The sequence below is a fragment of the Xenopus laevis genome, chromosome 2L (genome assembly GCF_017654675.1).
Source record: "Xenopus laevis strain J_2021 chromosome 2L, Xenopus_laevis_v10.1, whole genome shotgun sequence".
Lineage (NCBI taxonomy): Eukaryota > Metazoa > Chordata > Amphibia > Anura > Pipidae > Xenopus > Xenopus laevis.
The window spans coordinates 150007791-150027957 of record NC_054373.1 but is presented as its reverse complement, the minus strand read 5'-3'; the positions used below and the strand labels follow the sequence as shown (position 1 = coordinate 150027957).

General features: G+C 38.1%; 2 protein-coding genes across 2 annotated transcripts; both read left to right on the top strand.

The window, feature by feature from the left end:
• Positions 1-3678: 3678 nt before the first annotated feature.
• cela1.4.L (chymotrypsin like elastase 1, gene 4 L homeolog) lies at positions 3679-12551 on the top strand. The gene is given in 8 exon segments (NM_001092460.1): positions 3679-3723; positions 4189-4277; positions 6818-6918; positions 7018-7143; positions 7502-7638; positions 10624-10769; positions 11633-11782; positions 12469-12551. Coding segments are annotated over 8 exon segments (798 nt in total). The 5' UTR covers positions 3679-3683; the 3' UTR covers positions 12478-12551.
• Positions 12552-14709: 2158 nt separating this feature from the next.
• On the top strand, positions 14710-19936 carry cela1.5.L (chymotrypsin like elastase 1, gene 5 L homeolog). The gene is given in 8 exon segments (NM_001096144.1): positions 14710-14767; positions 15050-15138; positions 16037-16137; positions 16860-16985; positions 17389-17525; positions 18666-18811; positions 19243-19392; positions 19832-19936. Coding segments are annotated over 8 exon segments (798 nt in total). The 5' UTR covers positions 14710-14727; the 3' UTR covers positions 19841-19936.
• Positions 19937-20167: the final 231 nt, after the last annotated feature.

Here is a 20167-nt window from a genome sequence, read left to right as displayed (position 1 = left end):
ACACAGGGGACAGGAGCAGGAATAAAGTAACAAGCAAAGCAGTGTTCAGAGCACCCAGGAGCAAGTGAGCTTGACCTATAATCGGCCATGTGTGAGTGTAGACAAGAGGGATTTATAATGTAAAAAAATGGTGTAAAAAAATCGAGATGTGGAAGCACTCTAAAGGCTAAGTAATAGTATATTTAAGTATAATGGAAGTGCTAGTTTTAATGCACATTCCCTAGTCCCCTGTCTCAAAGTTTACAAAACAGGGGTTTTTAGTTACAAAGTTATGATCATAAAGTTGAAAAACCACCATACTACGTCATGGTAAACCCCACATGGCGATCCCTAACTTGTTTGCCTTTAGGCCATAGTATAAAAAGTCTTACTGCATAGTAGCATTCAGTGTAATCAGTGTCTGTTGAACCTTGGTTTCAGTGTAAAGGAGGGATTTATAGCCAGACTAATGACTGATACTGATCACCCATGGCCAGATAAATAACAGGAGAAACAAGCCGTGCTTATTTAAAAATACAGGGATACAAATAATAGCGAAACAGGGTCTTAGCTGTCTGCTCATATAGCGTAGAAGTAAGGCAGACAGCAATGAAAATACAAGGTCCCTGGTTTCAGCCCAGGCCGGATGTTACAATGAAACCTGTGTGCCGCCTTCCTCATTTGAATCAGGCCCTACCTAACACAGTGTTCATTTCTAGGTGACTATAGCTATAACTATAGCTGAGCATTGTGTAACAACCGTTAGCTGGAGTCTACTGGGGTTTCCTTACTCCTAATACCGCATACATTTAAATACCCTTTAAATATCCCACATATGTGCACATAGTCAATAAAAACAACCATTGGGGCATCCCCCCACAAAGGAATACTGTGTGGCTTAAAGGGACATGTATGGTATAAAAAAAGATATATTACATAAAAAAAATCACCGTAAAAGAGTCTGTAAACATTACACATCTGAACAGGCAGGGTGACACCTGATTTTCAAAAGTTCCATGCTGATGGTTTTTCCATTTGAATTTCATAGATGTTGCACATAATCAAACAACATTTAGGCAGGGCACCTTTAAGGAAGAGGGTGATAGAAAAAATCACCGTATTTGCACAGTTCAATTGATCCCTTGGATATCATATCATTAAATCCTTGTGGCTCAAGTTCATGACATTTTATTCCTGGAGACTCAACACTACCATGATGCACGGCTGGTGAAAAATAAAAGGGGTAAGCTCCCCACCTGCAAGAAATATGGTATATCTAATATAAGTAATTCTAAAACAACTGCACTGGCTAAGTAATCATTGAAAATGAATGATGAATGAAAAACTTCATAGTCAAGAAACATGGTGTGTGACTCTCTTCCAATGCTTTTCGTATTTGATTGACGTGTGCTGACCGTCTAGGGAGCTCTGCACCACCAGGCAGGAGTACCATAAGAAAGAAGAGAACGTGCGGAAATTTTCTATATTGGACCAACACTACCAAGACCATCTCCTTTTGCCAAGTTTGTTGCAAATTCAGCCCAGATTCACAACAATGACAGCTTTAAAATGTCTTCATCACCAATGCGGTGGAACACGTCCCTTCAGTTCTGCCCTGCCTCTGTTTCAGTTGCAATGGTTCACTGCACGTCACTGCTGACATCAAAAAATGCAATTGTTTTAAAGTAATTAAAAAATAATGTACTGTTGCCCTGCACTGCTCTGTAGAGTACAGTGGGCTTAGTTCTTACACAGGAGTCTAAATCAGAAATTACAAGCACAGTTATCATTCAAATGATGCACTGTTCATTATTATGTGTGTCAAAAGTATTCTGGGTAAATGATTATTCTGTATTCTCTGCTTCAGACAAATAGGCAGAAGAATGGGCAGGAGATGTGCTAGTATTGTCTTCTTGCTTTCCAGTGAACAATGAATGCATGAATACTAAGGTCCCAACAGAAACACATGGCCTACATAATCTCTGAACTGATATATTCAGAAGCTACCATAATACAACTTCCAACCAGTTTCAAGGGAACTGTAGAAAATATACAGTTAAAAAAAAAGAGAAGGAAAAACAAATACATTTATTTTTAGACTTGCTCGAGTGTATTTTTATATAGCACACATTGCTTTCTTCATATTTTTCTTCATGTGAGTGTTCTTTGGGTTTTGACATTTATTTTGTGTTTTAATAATAAATAACTCCTAATCTAATGCACACAAGATATTTTGGCATGTAACAAACCTTTTGGATATTTGTTTTGGGGACTACAAACCAAGAGTTTTGGCTGCTCCAAATCATTAGACCTGCTGCTTCGGTTACAAAATAGTAATTTTGCTTAAAGGGGAACTATCGGGAAAAGGAAAATTTTATTTAAGCTTCATCATACTGAAATAAGAAACTTTGTAAATACAACCAATTAAATATTCTGCATTGTTTCTGAAATAATCAAGTTTATCTTCACTATTCCTCTCTCAGCATCTGTTTCTCTTCATTCTGTCTTCACGCAGCAGTTGGGTGTCAGATAATCATTGACAGTTAGATCCAATATAACTTATAGGGCGGCTTCCTTTCCTAGCAGCTGTATTAAAAGCTCAATCAAATAACTGATTCTAATACAAACAAAATCAAGCAAAAGCTGCCTTTTGCACAAATTCTGCATGTAGAGAGACATGATGTCTGGTGATTTTAATAGAGTGAGCTCTAATAGATCTTCTAGGCAAAAGGAAGCCCTCCCCTATAAGATATATTGCATCTGTCAATGAATATCTGACACCCAACTGCTGCATGAAGACAGAATGAAGAGAAACAGATGCTAAAAGAGGAATAGTGAAGATGAACTTAATTATTTCAGAAACGGTACAGAATTTTGAATTGATTGTATTTAAAAAGTTTATTTCAGTATGGTGAAACTTGTATTAAATTTTAATTTTTGAGAAGAAATAGGCATATTTATCTTTAGATGCTTAGTCAGGGCCAATGGGTGATAATAGAAACATTTAGCAACCCTAAACTAAGCTACTAAAAAACCTGAGTGCCATTGCCTACATAAGACTGTGGTCAGCCCCGTAGTTAATGGCTTTGGCAAGAGTGAAACCAGAAGCTGAGCCAGTAAAACCTTTGCAGAAGGTGGAAAAAATAAAACAACAATAAAAGTATTATCCATTTACCAGTACATAAACAAATGCAAAGGAAAACAAAGTATTGGAGACCGTTTTATTAGCTTTGGACAGGAAATCTATGTGTTTTATTTAGCAAAAATAAGATGGCTGCCCACGCATGTTGAGTATGAGCTCTTACACATAGAAGAGTATATTTATTAGTAGCCAAGCACAAGTGCAGGTAGTCACCGCCATGAACTGACACACCTGTCCAGAGGGTGACTAGAAAGGTATTTTGGCTTAGTCTACACCTTAAACATTTTTCAAATGAAAAGCGCACATACAATGGCCAATGAAAGATTATTATCTTCTAATGGTGCAGTCATATCTCTTTAAATCTCATTAACTTACATAAATAGGTCGTAGACCTTGGGTTAAGCATAAAAATATTTTCCCTAACAATCATTTGGCACCCATTGTAACTGGAACACCTGGAAATATTCTCACCGCTTGATAAATTCATCTTACTGCCAAACAATGGAGTATAAAAACAGACCACAAAAGGACTTACATGCGCAGAAATAACAACAAAAGCAAGATGTTCCGACTATTGCTACTTGCTTCCCTGGTTCTCTATGGTAAGCTGGTATCTGCTCACACTCCATAAGCCACCAGGATGGTTAAAACTGTATCCCACTGGTGTTTGTTACACTAATAGTTCTATTTTCCTACTGGAAGCTCATTGGTTATATTGAACACTCTATCCCTTTAAAGAGGAGCTCTCCTCATTTCTTAAAAAAATCTCTGTCCTGCTTTTTAAAAGAGTAGTGCTCTTTGGGGTCCCTTTAAGCAGCTGTTTTAGGATTGTTGCCCCATACTAGTCTCTGGATTGGCTTCAATGATATTACTTTTGATCACTGAGTGTAAAGTAATGACAAGGCAGAGTTTGCTCAGCTTTATCACCTGTAGCAATGCAGCGCCAAGTGACTTTTACTGATCTTATTCTGGAAAATGAGTTACAAGACTTTTAAAAAATGTTACATCCCCTATATGTAATAGACAGAAACCCAAATTTCACAAAAAGCTTTTCTTTCTTTTAAAAGGACGTTGTGATGATGACATCGGTTTCATAGAGGACAATGGACGTGTGGTAGGAGGAACTAACGCTGGCAAAAACTCTTGGCCATGGCAGGTCAGTAATGATCTTATTCAAATTCCTTAACTAATACTGTGTTCAGTTATTCATACAGGAGAATTTATCTACTCTCTGTAAATAGGTAGTAAAACATGAGAACACAGTATATTGAGGGCACCATATTCATTTCTATTATGTTTTATACTGTATACACATTATACTATAAAGGCACAAAGTGGGAAGCAGCTCCATCTTGAATTGCTTTGTGATTGCTTGCAAGGTCTTGGATATTTGATCACCCTCTACCTATAGAACATAAGTCAGTACTGAATTACACCTAGTTGCCACTAGGGGAACATTTGGCTAGACGGATGGTGGATTGCTCTAACTCTTACAAATGCATCCTCTTAAACCTTTTACTCATACTAAAGATCATACTATATACAACATTTCTAATTCTTAATTTGTTTTAGTAATTATAGAAAAAAGGTCAAAATGTCCCTGAAATGATACCATGCTATGTGTTTTGAATTTATCATCATACAGTATTCTGCTTTATAGTTAAGGGGTCTTATTATCATATAGATGTACCCTGAAGACTGCATTCATTCCATTGCAGCCATAACTGCATGTAAATTATTTGTTAACTAGCCCTTATAGCATATAGGGCTAGTCATGACCTCCAGGGTTTTGTGCAAAGTGCACAAAACAGGCGCAATGTGAGCACCGAGAGCTACGTCTACCCCCTTGAATAAAGGCTTGTCTGTGTTTAGTAGCACTCTATTCATGAGGGGTGGGTGGAGGGCACACTCGTTCCACCCCTACCCCCCCCCCCAGCCCTTTCTTAAAACTGTCCATTGGATCTGCCAGTGCTGCATCCAGTATAAACACAAAAACAGGCACATGATAAATATTGCGTGAAAGCATACAATCTTCCTGCAGAATGATGTATTTTATTATTGCAAGGATTTCTACTATAATTAAATCATACTGTATGTCTAAATGCTAAATTGACTGAGGCACAACCTAGAGCATATCTCAGTTTATCTGAAAATCAGGCCTAGAATAATTATAGTTACTCGTTGTTAATGTTAAACTATACATTAAATAAAACACATGTTTAGAAGCATGATGCAATAAAAAGAAAATATACTGTAGATACCACAGTAGAGATTAGCACTGGACGTTAACTGGTTTAGAAACTTATTTTCAATCCCCCTCCTAGAAATGCTAAGGGCTCTGACACAAAGGCACTTTTTTTAAACGCATTCTCAACATGAAAAATGCATATATTGCATTTCAATGCATTTTTGTACCCAACTAAGTGCACTTTTTTCCAATACAAACAAAACCCTCTATTCTACTGAGAGCTGAAATGGTGTCAAGCGCAAGAAAAGGCAGTATGCTGTGTCAACACACAAATGCAATAAAATGCAAATGGAGTAAAGCTGGCCACAGACGCAAAGATCCAATCGTACGAATCAACATACGATCGGACTTTCCCATCTCCCGACCTGCCACTAACCATTCAGATCAAAGTATTACCATTCCAATCAAATAAAGTAGTTAAAGAACAGATCAGCCGATGTTCTACCTCTGACAGCAATCGTACAATAGTTATGTCTGACAAGGCTAGTGACAGTCTCCCACTGAAAATCGTACGATCGGCAATACACGCAGAGATATTATCGGCAGCCGATAGAAATTTTCTAACCTGTCCGATCGACCAAATGACCGATCTCCATCGGACGAAAAATGTCGGGACTCTGCACACATGGTCCGAAAATCGTACGAATCCTCGATTCGTACGATCGGATCTTTGCGTCTATGGCCAGCTTAAAACACAACTCAGAATGCTCATGAGTACAACCAGGCAGAATATAATGAAATCAATTAGCAAATGCTGTTTATTGGCTATATATTAATTTTTGTTAGTGTTCAATTCTTTTCACAACTTAAGTCTGTAACTAAAATAAATTGGTATAAAGCTAATGTTAGATTCATGTATATTATAAAGTCAATCTTGTACAGGTATGTGATCTGTTATCCAGAATGCTTGGGACCTGAGGTTTTCTGGATAAGCGATCTTTCCGAAATTTGGTTCTCCATACCTTGAGTCTGGTAAAAATCATTAATTAAATCCGATAGGATTATTTTCCAACCAATAAGGGTTAATTATATATTAGCTGGGCATTCTGTTATTACAGAGGAAATTGAAATATGTTTTGAAAAATTGATATTGTTTATTTGATCTATAGGAGATAAACTTCCTATAATTCGGAGCTTTCTGAATAACAGGTTTCCCGATAAAGGATCTCATACCTGTATCCTTTATGCCTGATTTAACAAAGTATCCATAATTAAGTTTGGGCATATTCTAGCATGAGAAAAGAAGCTCTAACTTGTGTTTGATTTATTCCAGCCTTGATGTTTTACAGTAAAGCTATCAGACTATTGCTCATTGTACATTTGTGAACAAGAGATTATTTTAACAAAATAATGTAGCTGTTTGTTCCATTTAATTGTGATTTTTTTTATAATTCCTTCAGTGATTATTTCTTGTGTGAACAATCTCCTTCCTCTATGCTCTTCCTAAGGTTTCTCTCCAGTACTTGTCTAGCGGCTATTGGTACCATACCTGTGGAGCAACTCTCATCCGTGCCAACAGAGTTCTAACAGCTGCTCACTGTGTAGACAGGTAACAGCGCACCCAATGTACTCTGAGTGCACGCTATCAAGTTGTTTGTTGAACCTTAACTTAAAACACACACTTTACCTCCTTTTCTGTATTCTAAAGGTCTGTTTCATTCCGTGTTGTGTTGGGAGACCATAATATCAATGCAAACGATGGCACGGAACAGTACATTTCTGTTTCAAGAATTATAAAGCACGCCAACTGGAACACAAATAATGTTGCAGCTGGGTAAGAACTAGCTAGAAACCAACCTTGCAAATACTTTTGTGACATAGTCCCATTTTAAAGGGAACATACAGATAAATATTACATATTGTCAATAAATTATGCAACGTAGCTGTTCATTCTGCTGCACTAAATAGGCAAAGTGTATTCATTTCAGGGATGGATGGGTTACTTGCATGTGTGTATATAGAGTATGTGCTTTAACATGATGCCTGGGCTATGAGTGTGTTATGGGAAAGACGAGGCACACTACTATAAATTACTTACAGAAGAGCTGGAGAAGTTGCATAAGTACAAAGATCCACTGGGCAAACACAAGGCATTTCTTGGTTCCATCTTATGAAGTCTCTCTCCCTTGCAGGTATGATATTGCAGTCCTCCATCTGGCTTCCAGTGCCTCCCTCAACAGCTATGTGAAACTGGCCCAGCTGCCTTCTGATGGTGTTGTCCTGGCCAACAACTTTGGCTGCGTTGTTACAGGATGGGGCAGAACAAGCAGTAAGTTTGCATTCTTAGGAAGGCACACATTAAAAATGAAGATATAGTTCTGCTCCAGGCTGCAGGGCAACATTTGCTGACCCCAGGTCTGTTCAATGCAATGAAGTACAAGTAATATTGACTAGTAGGGGCCAGAGGGTGAAATGTCTTTACAATCACACACTGATCATCCACTGAATAAAGGCTTCTGGGCTGAAGCATATCTAGTGTGGCAGCTGCTACCAGTAGTTGATGTAGAATAGCCACTAGCACCAGGGGCGATCCTGGCCCCTCCACCGCCTGAGGCAGCAGCAGTTGCTGCTGCGCCCCCTCCCCCGGAAATTTCGCTCTTAAAGTACCAGGAGCAGCATTTTTGCTGCCCCTGGTACCTAGTGGGGCGCTGCCGCCTGAGGCGACAGCCTCAAATTGCCCCATTGGCGAAGCACCCCTAACTAGCACTAATATAAAGGTACTCTGATAACTAATAAATGTTTGTTTTTTAAGTTTTAGGCAAAATTAAAGGGGTTGTTCACCTTCAAGTTAAATATTGACAATTTCCAATTGGTCTTCATTTTTTTATTATTTATGTTTTTTAATGATTTCCTTTTTTGTCCAGCAACTCTCCAGTTTGGAATTTCAGCAGTTATCTTGTTGCTAGGGTTCATATTACCTTAGCAACCAGGAAGTAGTGTGAATGAGACACTGGTATATCAATAGGAGATGACCTGAATAAAAAAAAAAAAAGTAATGAAAAGTAACAATAACAATAAAATATGTAGCCTCACAGAGCAATCGTTTTTTTTTGATTGCTGGGGTCAGTGGCCTCCAAGTGAAAATTGCAGATAGTCAGAAGAAGGCACCTAATTCAAAAACTATGAAAAAAATAAATAACGAAGAACGATTGATACGTTACTTAGAACTGGTCATTCCATAACTCTAATTAGAAGAGCACATATATTACACTTAGCAATGTTAACAGATATTTAGTCTTCAGTTATTCATAGGTATTGACGCATATGCCAATTTAAAGTGAAGGTTCACCTTTAAAGCACCCCATAGACGCAACGATTCTTCTTGCCGATTTTAGGGAAGTCCGACCAATCCATCGAAATTATCGTGCGGTTAGTGGTATTCGAACGATCGTACATCTTACGATTTTTCGGCCGACATCTGTCGGGAAATTAATCGGCCAGGTCAAAAAATTTTTGTCGGCCCCAGTGCAATCTCTCTATGTTTGCAGGGCCAAGCAGGCAGCTCCCCTTTGTTTTCTTGGCAAATTGGTCTTTTTAGTTGATGGTTAATTTGTACGATCGTTCTGAGAAGATCGTGGTCTCACGATCAGGATCTGATCTTTTAAAAATCTCAAGATCTATGGCCAGTTTAAGTTAACTTTTAGGGGCAGATTTACATAGGGTCAAATATCGAGGGTTAATTAACCCTCGACATTCGACTGCCGAATGTAAATCCTTCGACTTTGAATATCGAAGTCGAAGGATTTACCGCAAATAGTTCGATTGAAGGATTTTAATCCATCGATCGAACGATTTTTCTTCTACCTAAAAATTGTTAGAAAGCCTATGGGGACCTTCCCCATAGGCTAACATGGCACCTCGGTAGGTTTTAGGTGGCGAAGTAGGGGGTCGAAGTTTTTTTTAAAGAGACAGTACTTTGACTATTGAATGGTCGAATAGTCGAACGATTTTTCGTTTGAATCGTTCAATTCAAAGTCGTAGTCAAAGGTCGAAGTAGCCAATTTGATGGTCGAAGTAGCCAAAAAAATACTTCAAAATTCAACGTTTTTTTTATTCTATTCCTTCACTCGAGCTAAGTTAATGGGCCCCTAAGTATGTTATAGAATGGCCAATTCAAAGCTACTTTTCAATTGGTCTTCATTTTTTCTTTTTTATAGTTTTTAAATTATTTGCCTTCTTCTTCGTCTGACTCTTTCCAGCTTTCAAATAATGGTTACTGACTCCATCTAAAAACAAATGCTCTCTAATGCTACAGGTGTATTCTTATTGCTACTTTTTATTTCTCATCTTTCTATTCAGGCCTCGTCTATTCATATTTCAGTCTCTTACTCAAATCAATGCATGGTTGCTAGGGTAATTTGGACCCCAGCTACCAGATTGCTGTAATTGCAAACTGGAGATCTGCTGGATAAAAATCTAAATAACTCAAAACCCACAAATAATAAAAAATGAAAACCAATTGCAAATTGTATCAGAATATCACTCTCTATATCATACTTAAAGGGATACTGTCATGGGAAAAAAAATTTTTTTCAAAATGAATCAGTTAATAGTGCTGCTCCAGCAGAATTCTGCACTGAAATCCATTTCTCAAAAGAGCAAACAGATTTTTTTATATTCAATTTTGAAATCTGACATGGGGCTAGACATTTTGTCAATTTCCCAGCTGCCCCATGTCATGTGACTTGTGCTCTGATAAACTTCAATCACTCTTTACTGCTGTACTGCAAGTTGGAGTGATTATCACCCCCTCCCTTTTCCCCCCAGCAGCCAAACAAAAGAACAATGGGAAGGTAACCAGATAACAGCTCCCTAACACAAGATAACAGCTGCCTGGTAGATCTAAGAACAACACTCAATCATAAAAACCCATGTCCCACTGAGACTCCTTCAGTTACATTGAGAAGGAGAAACAGCAGCCTGCCAAAAAGCATTACTCTCCTGAAGTGCAGGCACAAGTCACATGACCAGGGGCAGCTGGGAAATTGACAAAATGTCTAGCCCCGTGTCAGATTTCAAAATTGAATATAAAAAAATCTGTTTGCTCTTTTGAGAAATGGATTTCAGTGCAGAACTCTGCTGGAGCAGCACTATTAACTGATTCATTTTGAAAAAATTTTTTTTTCCCATGACAGTATCCCTTTAAGTTAACAACCCTTTTAAAACAGGTTATGGCATTAAGCCTCAAGGGACCCATGAAATATTGTTTTAGTTTTACATCACTGAGAATACTAACTAATTATGTTTCCTGTAGCTGGGGGATCCCTTGCCTCTATCCTGCAACAGGCTCCTCTGTCCGTAGTTGCATACTCAACTTGCTCCAGCAGCACCTGGTGGGGCAGCAGCGTGAAGACCACTATGGTTTGTGCTGGTGGTGATGGAATCCGTTCTTCCTGCAATGTAAGGACAAATTATATACATCAAATGAACCTTATAATGAAATATTTAATAAAGAACTAGGCTAGAAATGCTTTACCTTTTGTTTCAGGCTTTCATATTGACCCCCTTCACTGTGAAGGTCTGGGCCTCCATTAATTTGTCCAGTAGTCCAACACATGCTGTAAGCTGCAGACAGTTACTTATGTTTAGGGCCAAATTCACAATATTAATACATATATTATAAGATGATAAATAATGAACTCAGATTCCTAAACCATGGCAGCACAGAAACCAGTGCATTCTATATCTGACTTGATGGTCCTGTAACATCAGCTTCCATGATACATGTAACCCTTAATTTCTGCTGATGTTTAGATGATTCCCACTGAACCCATAACCTTCACTTCTCAACAGCAGCATGTGCAGGGCCACTGACACTAAAATGATGGCCTCATCAGAAGATAGGAACATCAATGAATTTATGGATCATTAGTGTTATAGGGCTTCTGATGCTCTAGGCTGGTGGTACAGTTTCAGTATATAAAAACCAGTATGTCCAGACATAAGTTTTAATTTAAGAGTGAGCAATAAATGAAATCAAATCACAGACAAATACATTTTAACCAAACTACAAGATTATTGGTGCATATACCTTGCACTGGTGCCTATATTTGTAATGCAGTGCAAACTCTGTGCCCTTGCATGACTTCACATCCAAAACAAGGCACAGAACACAGCATTATAGTGTTTATTTACATGTCAAGTGATGCTGGGCTATAATAGTGAAAGCAGACAGTCCCACAGTTTGGAAATATGTATTTGGAATATGCATTTCACTTTAACCAGGCGCTTTCCCACCTACTCACTGTTACTTTGTATAATAGGGGGATTCTGGTGGCCCCCTTAACTGTGCTGTCAACGGAGTCTATCAAGTCCATGGTATAGTCAGTTTCGGATCTGCCAGTGGATGTAACATAAGCCGAAAACCATCTGTATTCACCAGGGTGTCAGCCTACATTTCCTGGATCAACAATGTAAGTTCTACATCTATTGTATGTCCTGAATAAATTGGTTTTATAGTTAGATATTGCCTTCTTTCTGACTGTTATACTGGATTCTATCTTTTATTTACTGTTAGGTTTAACACTATGGGAATGTATAATATTCACCCTCAGTTACTGAGGTGCACATGTTCTTTGCACCCCTGGCCCAGAATGTGCAGTGCAGTTGCACCATACATGCCCCACCACTTCAGAACATCTACAGAGAAACACACAGAGATCGAGATGGAAAGGACACTTCAGGTGCACAATGCCGAGTTACTAGTTTACCGCAGTAGAGAAATAATCAGCACTGATCTTTTCTACAGCAGTTATTATATTGTACATCCACCCTTATAAGTAGGCACAGCTACCTCTTAGTGGTGGAGTCATTGGGTTCATTCTAAAAGTTTCCCTGTCTTTGTGCCGTTTCTGTAGATGTTCTGGTTTCTTCCCACAGTTAATACATTCAACTGATAAGTTGCTAGGCTGATGATACAAGCTAACCCTAGTGTGTCCTAGTGCTAAAGAAGGGCCAGACACATTCTCTATAAAGCACTGTGTAATAGGTTGGTATTACAGAAAGATTGGAAAGAATAAAAGAAAAGCCACTTTTAATAAAGTTCAAAAATAGCAGGTCCACTCAGTTCTGATTATTAACTTGTCATTTTGCTTTTCAGGCTCTTTAAAGAAACCACAATCAACCCATGTGCGATTTATGTTACTTCTCTTGTTTAAATGATAATAAAGTACCACAGGCAAATATTCTGTCTGTTTTGCCTTTCTTGCATGCAGATATTCCTTATTAACGAACGCAAAATAATATGCCTGTGTGTGCCTGATGCTTCAGTAAGACCTTTTATATCTGTATTGGCAAATGTATTAAACACATCAGATGTGGGGCTGCAGAGATTTCAGGCCAATATGCATTGCTTTTTTTTTGGGAGGAATGAGTATGATTGCACTAGTTACTAGTACTAGTCTTGTACAAGATTACCTGTTTTAAGTGTGTGGAAGATTTTTTTTCTTCAGGAGAGTGTTCTTTGGTTTTGGCTTTCTTTTGTGGGATTCTAATAAATAACCCCCCCAATCAATGATACACAGGCAACTCAAGAATAATAAATAAAGAAATAAGCATATAACTGCGCTACATCATGTTAGTTTCTTAGTTAAAGCAATATTAGCCTGGAGAAGTGTAGCAATGAATTTCCAGGCTACTGTCGCCTGATAAGGGCTTGCCAGATAAATTACATTCAAGGTTATGGGGACTGGTTCAAGTATTTACACAGTTTATTTTTGGGCTGCTAAGAAAATGCTACAATTAGGGGGTTATTTATCAAAGGCTTAGTTGTTTTTTTCCTGAAAAACTTAAATTTTCTGGTTAAAAAAACTCAAATCTTTCGGGTTTTTGAAAAAAAAAACGAATTTTATACCCCAAAGCTGGAAATAGTTAGAATATGAAAATACTCCAGCTAAAACCTGTCCAGGTCATGTAGAAGTCAATGGCAGTGGTCCCTTGAACAATGATTTTTTTTTCGAGCGATTCAAGTTTTTTTTTTTTCTTCCAAAAACGAGATAAATTCAAGTATTTGGGTTTTTCATCCAGAATTCACGGATTCAAGTTTTTTCCATTCTACTTTTTTCATAAATTAGAAAACATTCTAGTTGTGAGTTTATTTCAAGGTATAAAAAAAACTCACAAACTCGACCTTTGATAAATAACCCCCTTAAAGTGCCCAAAGTAACCTTGCATACCATTACCCTGTGACATGGTAAGATTGAAAGTAAAACCTAAATCTGTCATTAAACACATACAAATAGAAAATAAGTTATAAGTAATTTTCCAGTGAAAGGAGTGGAAGAAGTGTGTGTTTTTGCAAATAATGCACATGTTGATACATGTCGAGAATGAATTATTTTACATAGATGCGTATGTTTATCAGTAGAAAGTGAGTCACAGCCATGAACTGGTACCTGCCCAGGGGAACAAAACTAAACCCTAAAAATGAATATGGCTAAAAATGCCATATTGTATATACTGAATTTATTGAACCAGCCTAAATTTCAGCTTCTCAATAGCAGCAATGATCCAGGACTCAAACTTGACACTCACATACTCAGTGGGCTCTGAGCAGCTGTTGAGAAGCAAAGCTTAGGGGTTGTCACAAATTATCAAACAGAAAATGAGGTTGGCCTGTAATATAAGCTGATGCTACAGGGCTGATTATTAAATTCTGATGCTAATTGCACTGGTTTCTGTGCTGTAATTTAGTAATCATCTGTATTAATTACTAATCAGCCTTATATTGTGACATTTCTATGTGTCCTGTATATTGTGAGTGGGTCCCTAAGCTCAGTATGTGACAGCAGCACAGAGCATGTGCAGTGAATCAGCAGAAAAGAAGATGGGGAGCTACTGGGGCATCTTTGGAGACACAGATCTTTACTGCTAAAGGGCTGTGGTTGCCTTGGGCTGGTACAGAAGCCCAAAACATAATGTACAACATTTCTAGCTACTTCTTTAGTTAGGCTTTAGTTCTCCTTTACAGTACTGTGAGAGTTACACAGTTTATGCCAAAACATGGGCTCCCAATAACAGAAAAATAACCATACTGCTATACATATATATAGAGTATATTGTAAAACAGCTTCATTTACAGTAATAACTAAAGTTCAGCACATCATATAATCAGCAACAGAAGATTATTATCTTACATTGGTGCAATGATGTCTCTTTAAATCTTGTTAACTTAAATGTACATAAGTAGGTCCTAGTCCTTGAGTTAAGCATAAAAATATCTTTGTTTCCACTTACACCTGTTACAACTTTAACACCTGGAAACATTCTCACTGCTTGATAAAATAATCTTACCAGCTAACACTGGAGTATAAAAACAGGGGCATGTATCCACAGAATCCTTACTGGAAACAAACTCAAGATGTTCCAACTACTGCTACTTGCTGCTCTGGTCCTTTGTGGTAAGTTGTTATCTGCTCACACTCATCTATCCAGGATGCATATGAGAGTTTATTTTCATTTTGTAGCATGTGTTACTACTACTTCTACTGCTTTCATTACATTACATGCAGGAGCAGAAGTTCCACCACTTAAAAAAAAACATAGCATGTACAGCAACCAGGATGGTTCAAACTGTGTCCCACTGGCTTTTGTTACATAAAAGATCCCTTATCCTACTGACTAATAGGTTGTGTGGCACTGGTAGAAATATTTCACCAACAGCTTTACTTTTCTTCTAAAAGGACGTTGTGATGTAGATGACAGTTACAGAGAGGACAATGCACGTGTGGTAGGAGGAACTAATGCTGCCAAGAACGCTTGGCCATGGCAGGTCTGTAATAACTTTATTCTAATCATAACCCTAACTTATGCTGTGCAGTTCCTCCATGAAGAGGAAAAAATAACATTATGTCATTGAGTTGACTCCTCTGAATAAGCAGGTGGTAAAAAACAATAATTCCATGTATTGGGTGCATTTGTTTTGTAATTGCAGCAAGGTTGCTAGCAGGTTGTCTATGAATATCCTATTATTTTTTCATTACATTTTCTAATTGTATGCACTTATATACTATATCCTGTATACATGTGATACCAGTGGCTCATCAGCCCCGTGGATTTTACTCCCAGTGGCCTAGCAGGTGTTTATTTTTTAATGCCTGACTTGGATGAAAGTTTTGGTTGCATAAAAACAGGTGTACTGACAAACAAAGCCTCTGAATCTGAGCTGAATGCTGAGGAGCAATTGCAAACTCACTGAACAGTTATGTCCCATGTGCCCCCCCTTAAAGTCACTGACTAACTCAGAGTTAAAGAGCTGAAAAACAGGAAGTAGTGTTCTGGCTATTATGTTAGACATCCAGTCACTCCAGCCTTTATACATTACATTTTGGGCTAACTAACTATATTGGAAACATTTATTATTTTGCAAAGTTTTTATTTTTACACTGAACAATTCCTTTAAGCTTTATCCCCAGGGGACCCAAATGTATTTGATTTGAAGAATCAGCTTTGTGACCCAAAAATTGGTGTAGCACCAATTGCGCACCCTCTTTAAACAGCATTGGGTCCTCATTTTTGCAGCCCTATCTATGGTTTACAAATACCTGTGTTAAATAATTGGCTCTAATAGAGTTTTCTGTACCATTGCTTTCTATTATTAGATCTTCAAACGTGTACTGTATTGATCATTACTTGTTTCATTAATCTGCTTTCTCTATGCTCTCTCTAAGGTTTCTCTCCAGTACTTGTCTGGCAGTGCTTGGTACCATACCTGTGGCGCAAGTCTCATTCGTGCTAACAGAGTCCTAACAGCCGCTCACTGTGTGGACAGGTAATTGTATTAGTAAATGCCATAAAACATAATACACCCTGATCGTATAAGTTCATTTTCCTATCAGTAATAAAGCAGATGGACATAGATTCCTATGTGCACAGAAACCTGTAGGCATCTTTACAACTGTAATGCTTGCCTGATGTTGGGGCTTCCTACTGTATGTCCATAGGGTACAGCTAGAGAGTGCATAGGACCTACCTTATGCTCCAGATGCTCTCCTGAACAGTATATTAGGCTGTGTAGAGGTCATCTTAAAATTAACTTTTAGTATGATGCAGACTTCAGTATTATATTACCATTTGCAAATAGTCTTCATTTTTTATTTTTATGGTTTTTTGAAATAGTAACATTTTTTGTTCAGCAACTTTAAAAATGATAATATATATATATATATATATATATATATATATATATATATAATATATATATATATTATATAAATATATATATATATATGATAAACTGAAAAGCTATTTAGAATAGGTCCAACTTTTAAAAGTATGTAGAAATGTGAAAATCTCCTTAAACAGCTATAACTGAGCTAAAGAAGCCTCAGATATGAGGGTATTTGTCTCGTTTGATCATACCTAGAGTGTACATATTATAAATGGTACGTGCATGCCCTTCAAATATTTTTACAGGATAAAACTATTGTGTTGCTTGTTGAACCTAAATTAAAAACACACTTTGCTTCCTTCTCCTTTTCTTCTATTTTAAAGGACTGTTTCCTTCCGTGTTGCTTTGGGAGACCATAATATCAATGCAAACGATGGTACTGAACAGTACATTTCTGTTTCAAGAATCGTAAAGCACGCCAACTGGAACACCAATAACGTTGCAGCTGGGTAAGAATAAGCTAGAAAATATGTGGCATGACCAGTTTAAAGGGAATCTATAGATAACTATAGGTAAAATGCAGTCTCTGAGCACAATTAACAGTTTGGTTAACCAAAGCACAAATCTGCCAAATGGTATTTCTCCTAGGATAGATCCTGTGTAATGTTTTGCAGTGTAAGTGTACACTCAACTTTCCTAGCCTCTAAGCTTTTAAAAAGGAAAGGAGACTATAATGGGCATTTCTAATACAGCTCAATGAGCACCAGGATTACCTAGCATCAATAGGCACACTTGCTCATTATTTATCAAAGCAGTCTAGGTAGTCACATTGGTTATTATTGGAAAGATGAGGCACACAACTCAAATACAAGGCATTTCTTGGTTCCATCAAATTAATGCTCTCCTTTGCAGGTATGATATTGCCGTCCTCCATCTGGCCTCCAGTGCCACCCTTAACACCTCTGTGAAACTGGCCCAGCTGCCCGCCGATGGTGCTATCCTGGCCAACAACTATGGCTGCATTGTTACAGGATGGGGCAGAACCAGCAGTAAGTTGCATTTTTATGAAGGGTTTTACAGGCTTGGAAGCCAATACTGCAAGACATTTAGAAAGACTTATTAAGAAACCTGCACACGTCAATACTTTCTTTTTGTAGAAGGGGATATGGCAAATGGAGATGCTGAACGATGTAATTTTGCTCCAGGATGAGGGTCAAAGTTTATTTTTCCCTGGCCTCTAAAATGCACGGCTGCTTTCAGATGGAATTTGAGGGGGAATAAATTGCCCAGTAGCTTGAGCATTAGGGCCAAAAAAGAATGTGTAGAGCGACACCTCTTAATAAACAAATATATATTCTGCTTATTCAGTGGCACACACTCATTATATGCTGCATAAAGGTTTCAGGGCTGAGGCACACCTCTTATGGCAGTTACTAGCTGTAGTTGACATACTATAGCCATCATCGCTCGTACAAATTGAATCTGTTGGTACATAGGATATGCCATATTGCTTAACTCTAATATAATAATGGTGATTATTTAATTGCTAACTAATACTACAATAACTTTATTGAAAATGACCACTTGTTTGTGCAAATGGAAACTTGTGAACTCTGTGCAAACATTATTCAGGACTAAGAGTCCTGAATATTGTTTGCACAGAGTTCACAAGTTTCCATTTGCACAAGCAAGTGGTCATTTTCAATAAAGTTTATGGAAATAAAGAGCTCAACTGTCCATGAGAACAAAGAAGGATCGGCACACAGGCATTCAAATTTGCAGTGTTACCTGCTCGTTTAATGTGCAGACTGCAACGTTTCGGGGTCACGCCCCTTTGTCAAGCAAAGGGCGTGACCCTGAAACGTTGCAGTCCGCACATTAAACAAGCAGGTAACACTGCAAATTTGAATGCCTGTGTGCCGATCCTTCTTTGTTCTCTAGCATAAGGGAGGCTGCCGGATCCTCTGGGATTGAGCACCGGGCTGATCTGGTGAAGGGTGTGCGTCGGTTCTCTCTACCTTGGTGAGCTCAACTGTCCATGGCCATTGAACCATATGCCAGTTAAAAATAATATTTTGCACTAAGCTGTTAACATGAACATTAATACCAAGCCTCTAGAAAGCCAAGCATGAAGTATTCAATTTTATTCAACATCGCTGAGAATACTAACTTAGTTATGTTTCCTGCAGCTGGGGGAGCCCTTGCCTCTGTCCTACAACAGGCCCCTCTGTCCGTTGTCCAACACTCAACTTGCTCCAGCAGCTCCTGGTGGGGCAGCACCGTAAAGAGCACTATGGTGTGTGCTGATGGTGCTGGAATCCGTTCTTCCTGTAATGTAAGTTAATTATAATTATTGTCTATATTTGTGTACTGTCTATCCTGTAACAAGTTCAACAAAGAATTAGAAATGTTATACCTGTTTGGGCTTATTTATCAGCCATTTGTGCATATGCTAGAACATCCAAAACAAGGCACAATAGAATGCAAGGGAGTCCTCTACATAACGCCATAGGCGGGAGGAAAATTCAGAGCTCCCTGTGTACATTGCTCTTCTTACCTGTGTTGATGGCAGAAGAAAGGGGGGTTTTGGAAGAAGAGAAGATTACATGTAAAGAGTTTCTAGGCCAAATAGTTTTTTTTTTTTGTAAAGTGGTCACTCCCACAGTTTGTGAATATATATATTACTGTACGAGTGTTATGTGTATTTTTTTGTCCATTATATCTTGCGTGCTTTCCCCACCTACTCACTGTTCCCTTGTATACTAGGGAGATTCTGGTGGCCCTCTCAACTGCGCTGTCAATGGAGTCTATCAAGTTCATGGAATTGTCAGTTTTGGATCTGCCAGTGGATGCAACATAGTCCAGAAACCATCTGTTTTCACCAGGGTATCAGCCTACATTTCTTGGATCAACAGTGTAAGTTTCTCCCTGTCATAATTTTTTTCCTGTATTTAAACAAAATTGATGCATGCAATTATTTATTATGTATTAGAAATAGGGCATTGCATTTATGTTTAACACCACTATGGGGATACAGTATAGTAGCCCAGAGATAAAGAGGGGCACATATTTCTCAAAAGGCTTTGCCTGCCCAGAATATGCATTGCAGTTGCGGCTGAACTCCACATTGTGTTGTCCCTGTGTTTGTGCGGGGTTTTCGATGTGCTCATACTGGTAGGTTACGAGGCGGATACTAACTTGACCCTGGTGTATACCAGTGGTACTAAAGGGGCAGAGACATTCTTTATGAATAACTGTGTAATAGGTTGGTGTTATTGATAGAATGCAAAGAATAGAAGAATAAAAATAGCAAATCCACTCAGCTCTGTATATTAACTTGTCATTTTCTTTTCAGGCTCTGTAAAGAGATCACAATCAACACAGAAAAATCCTGTTGCCATATGTGCCATTTATTTTACTTATCTTGCTAAAATGTTAATAAAAGAACCATAGGCAAACATTCTGCCTGTTTTGTATTTCTTGTATTATTATTATTATTATTATTATTATAGTAGCAGTGTCTCCCACAGGGCTTTACAGAGTAATGGGGCACAAATACAAGACAGTTACATATACAGGCAAACATTTCACCAGAATTTATGCTTACGATTGCATATTATAAAGGACAATAAGGTGAGAGCTCTACTCACTAGAGCTTACAATCTAAGAAGCATGCACATATTTTTATTCC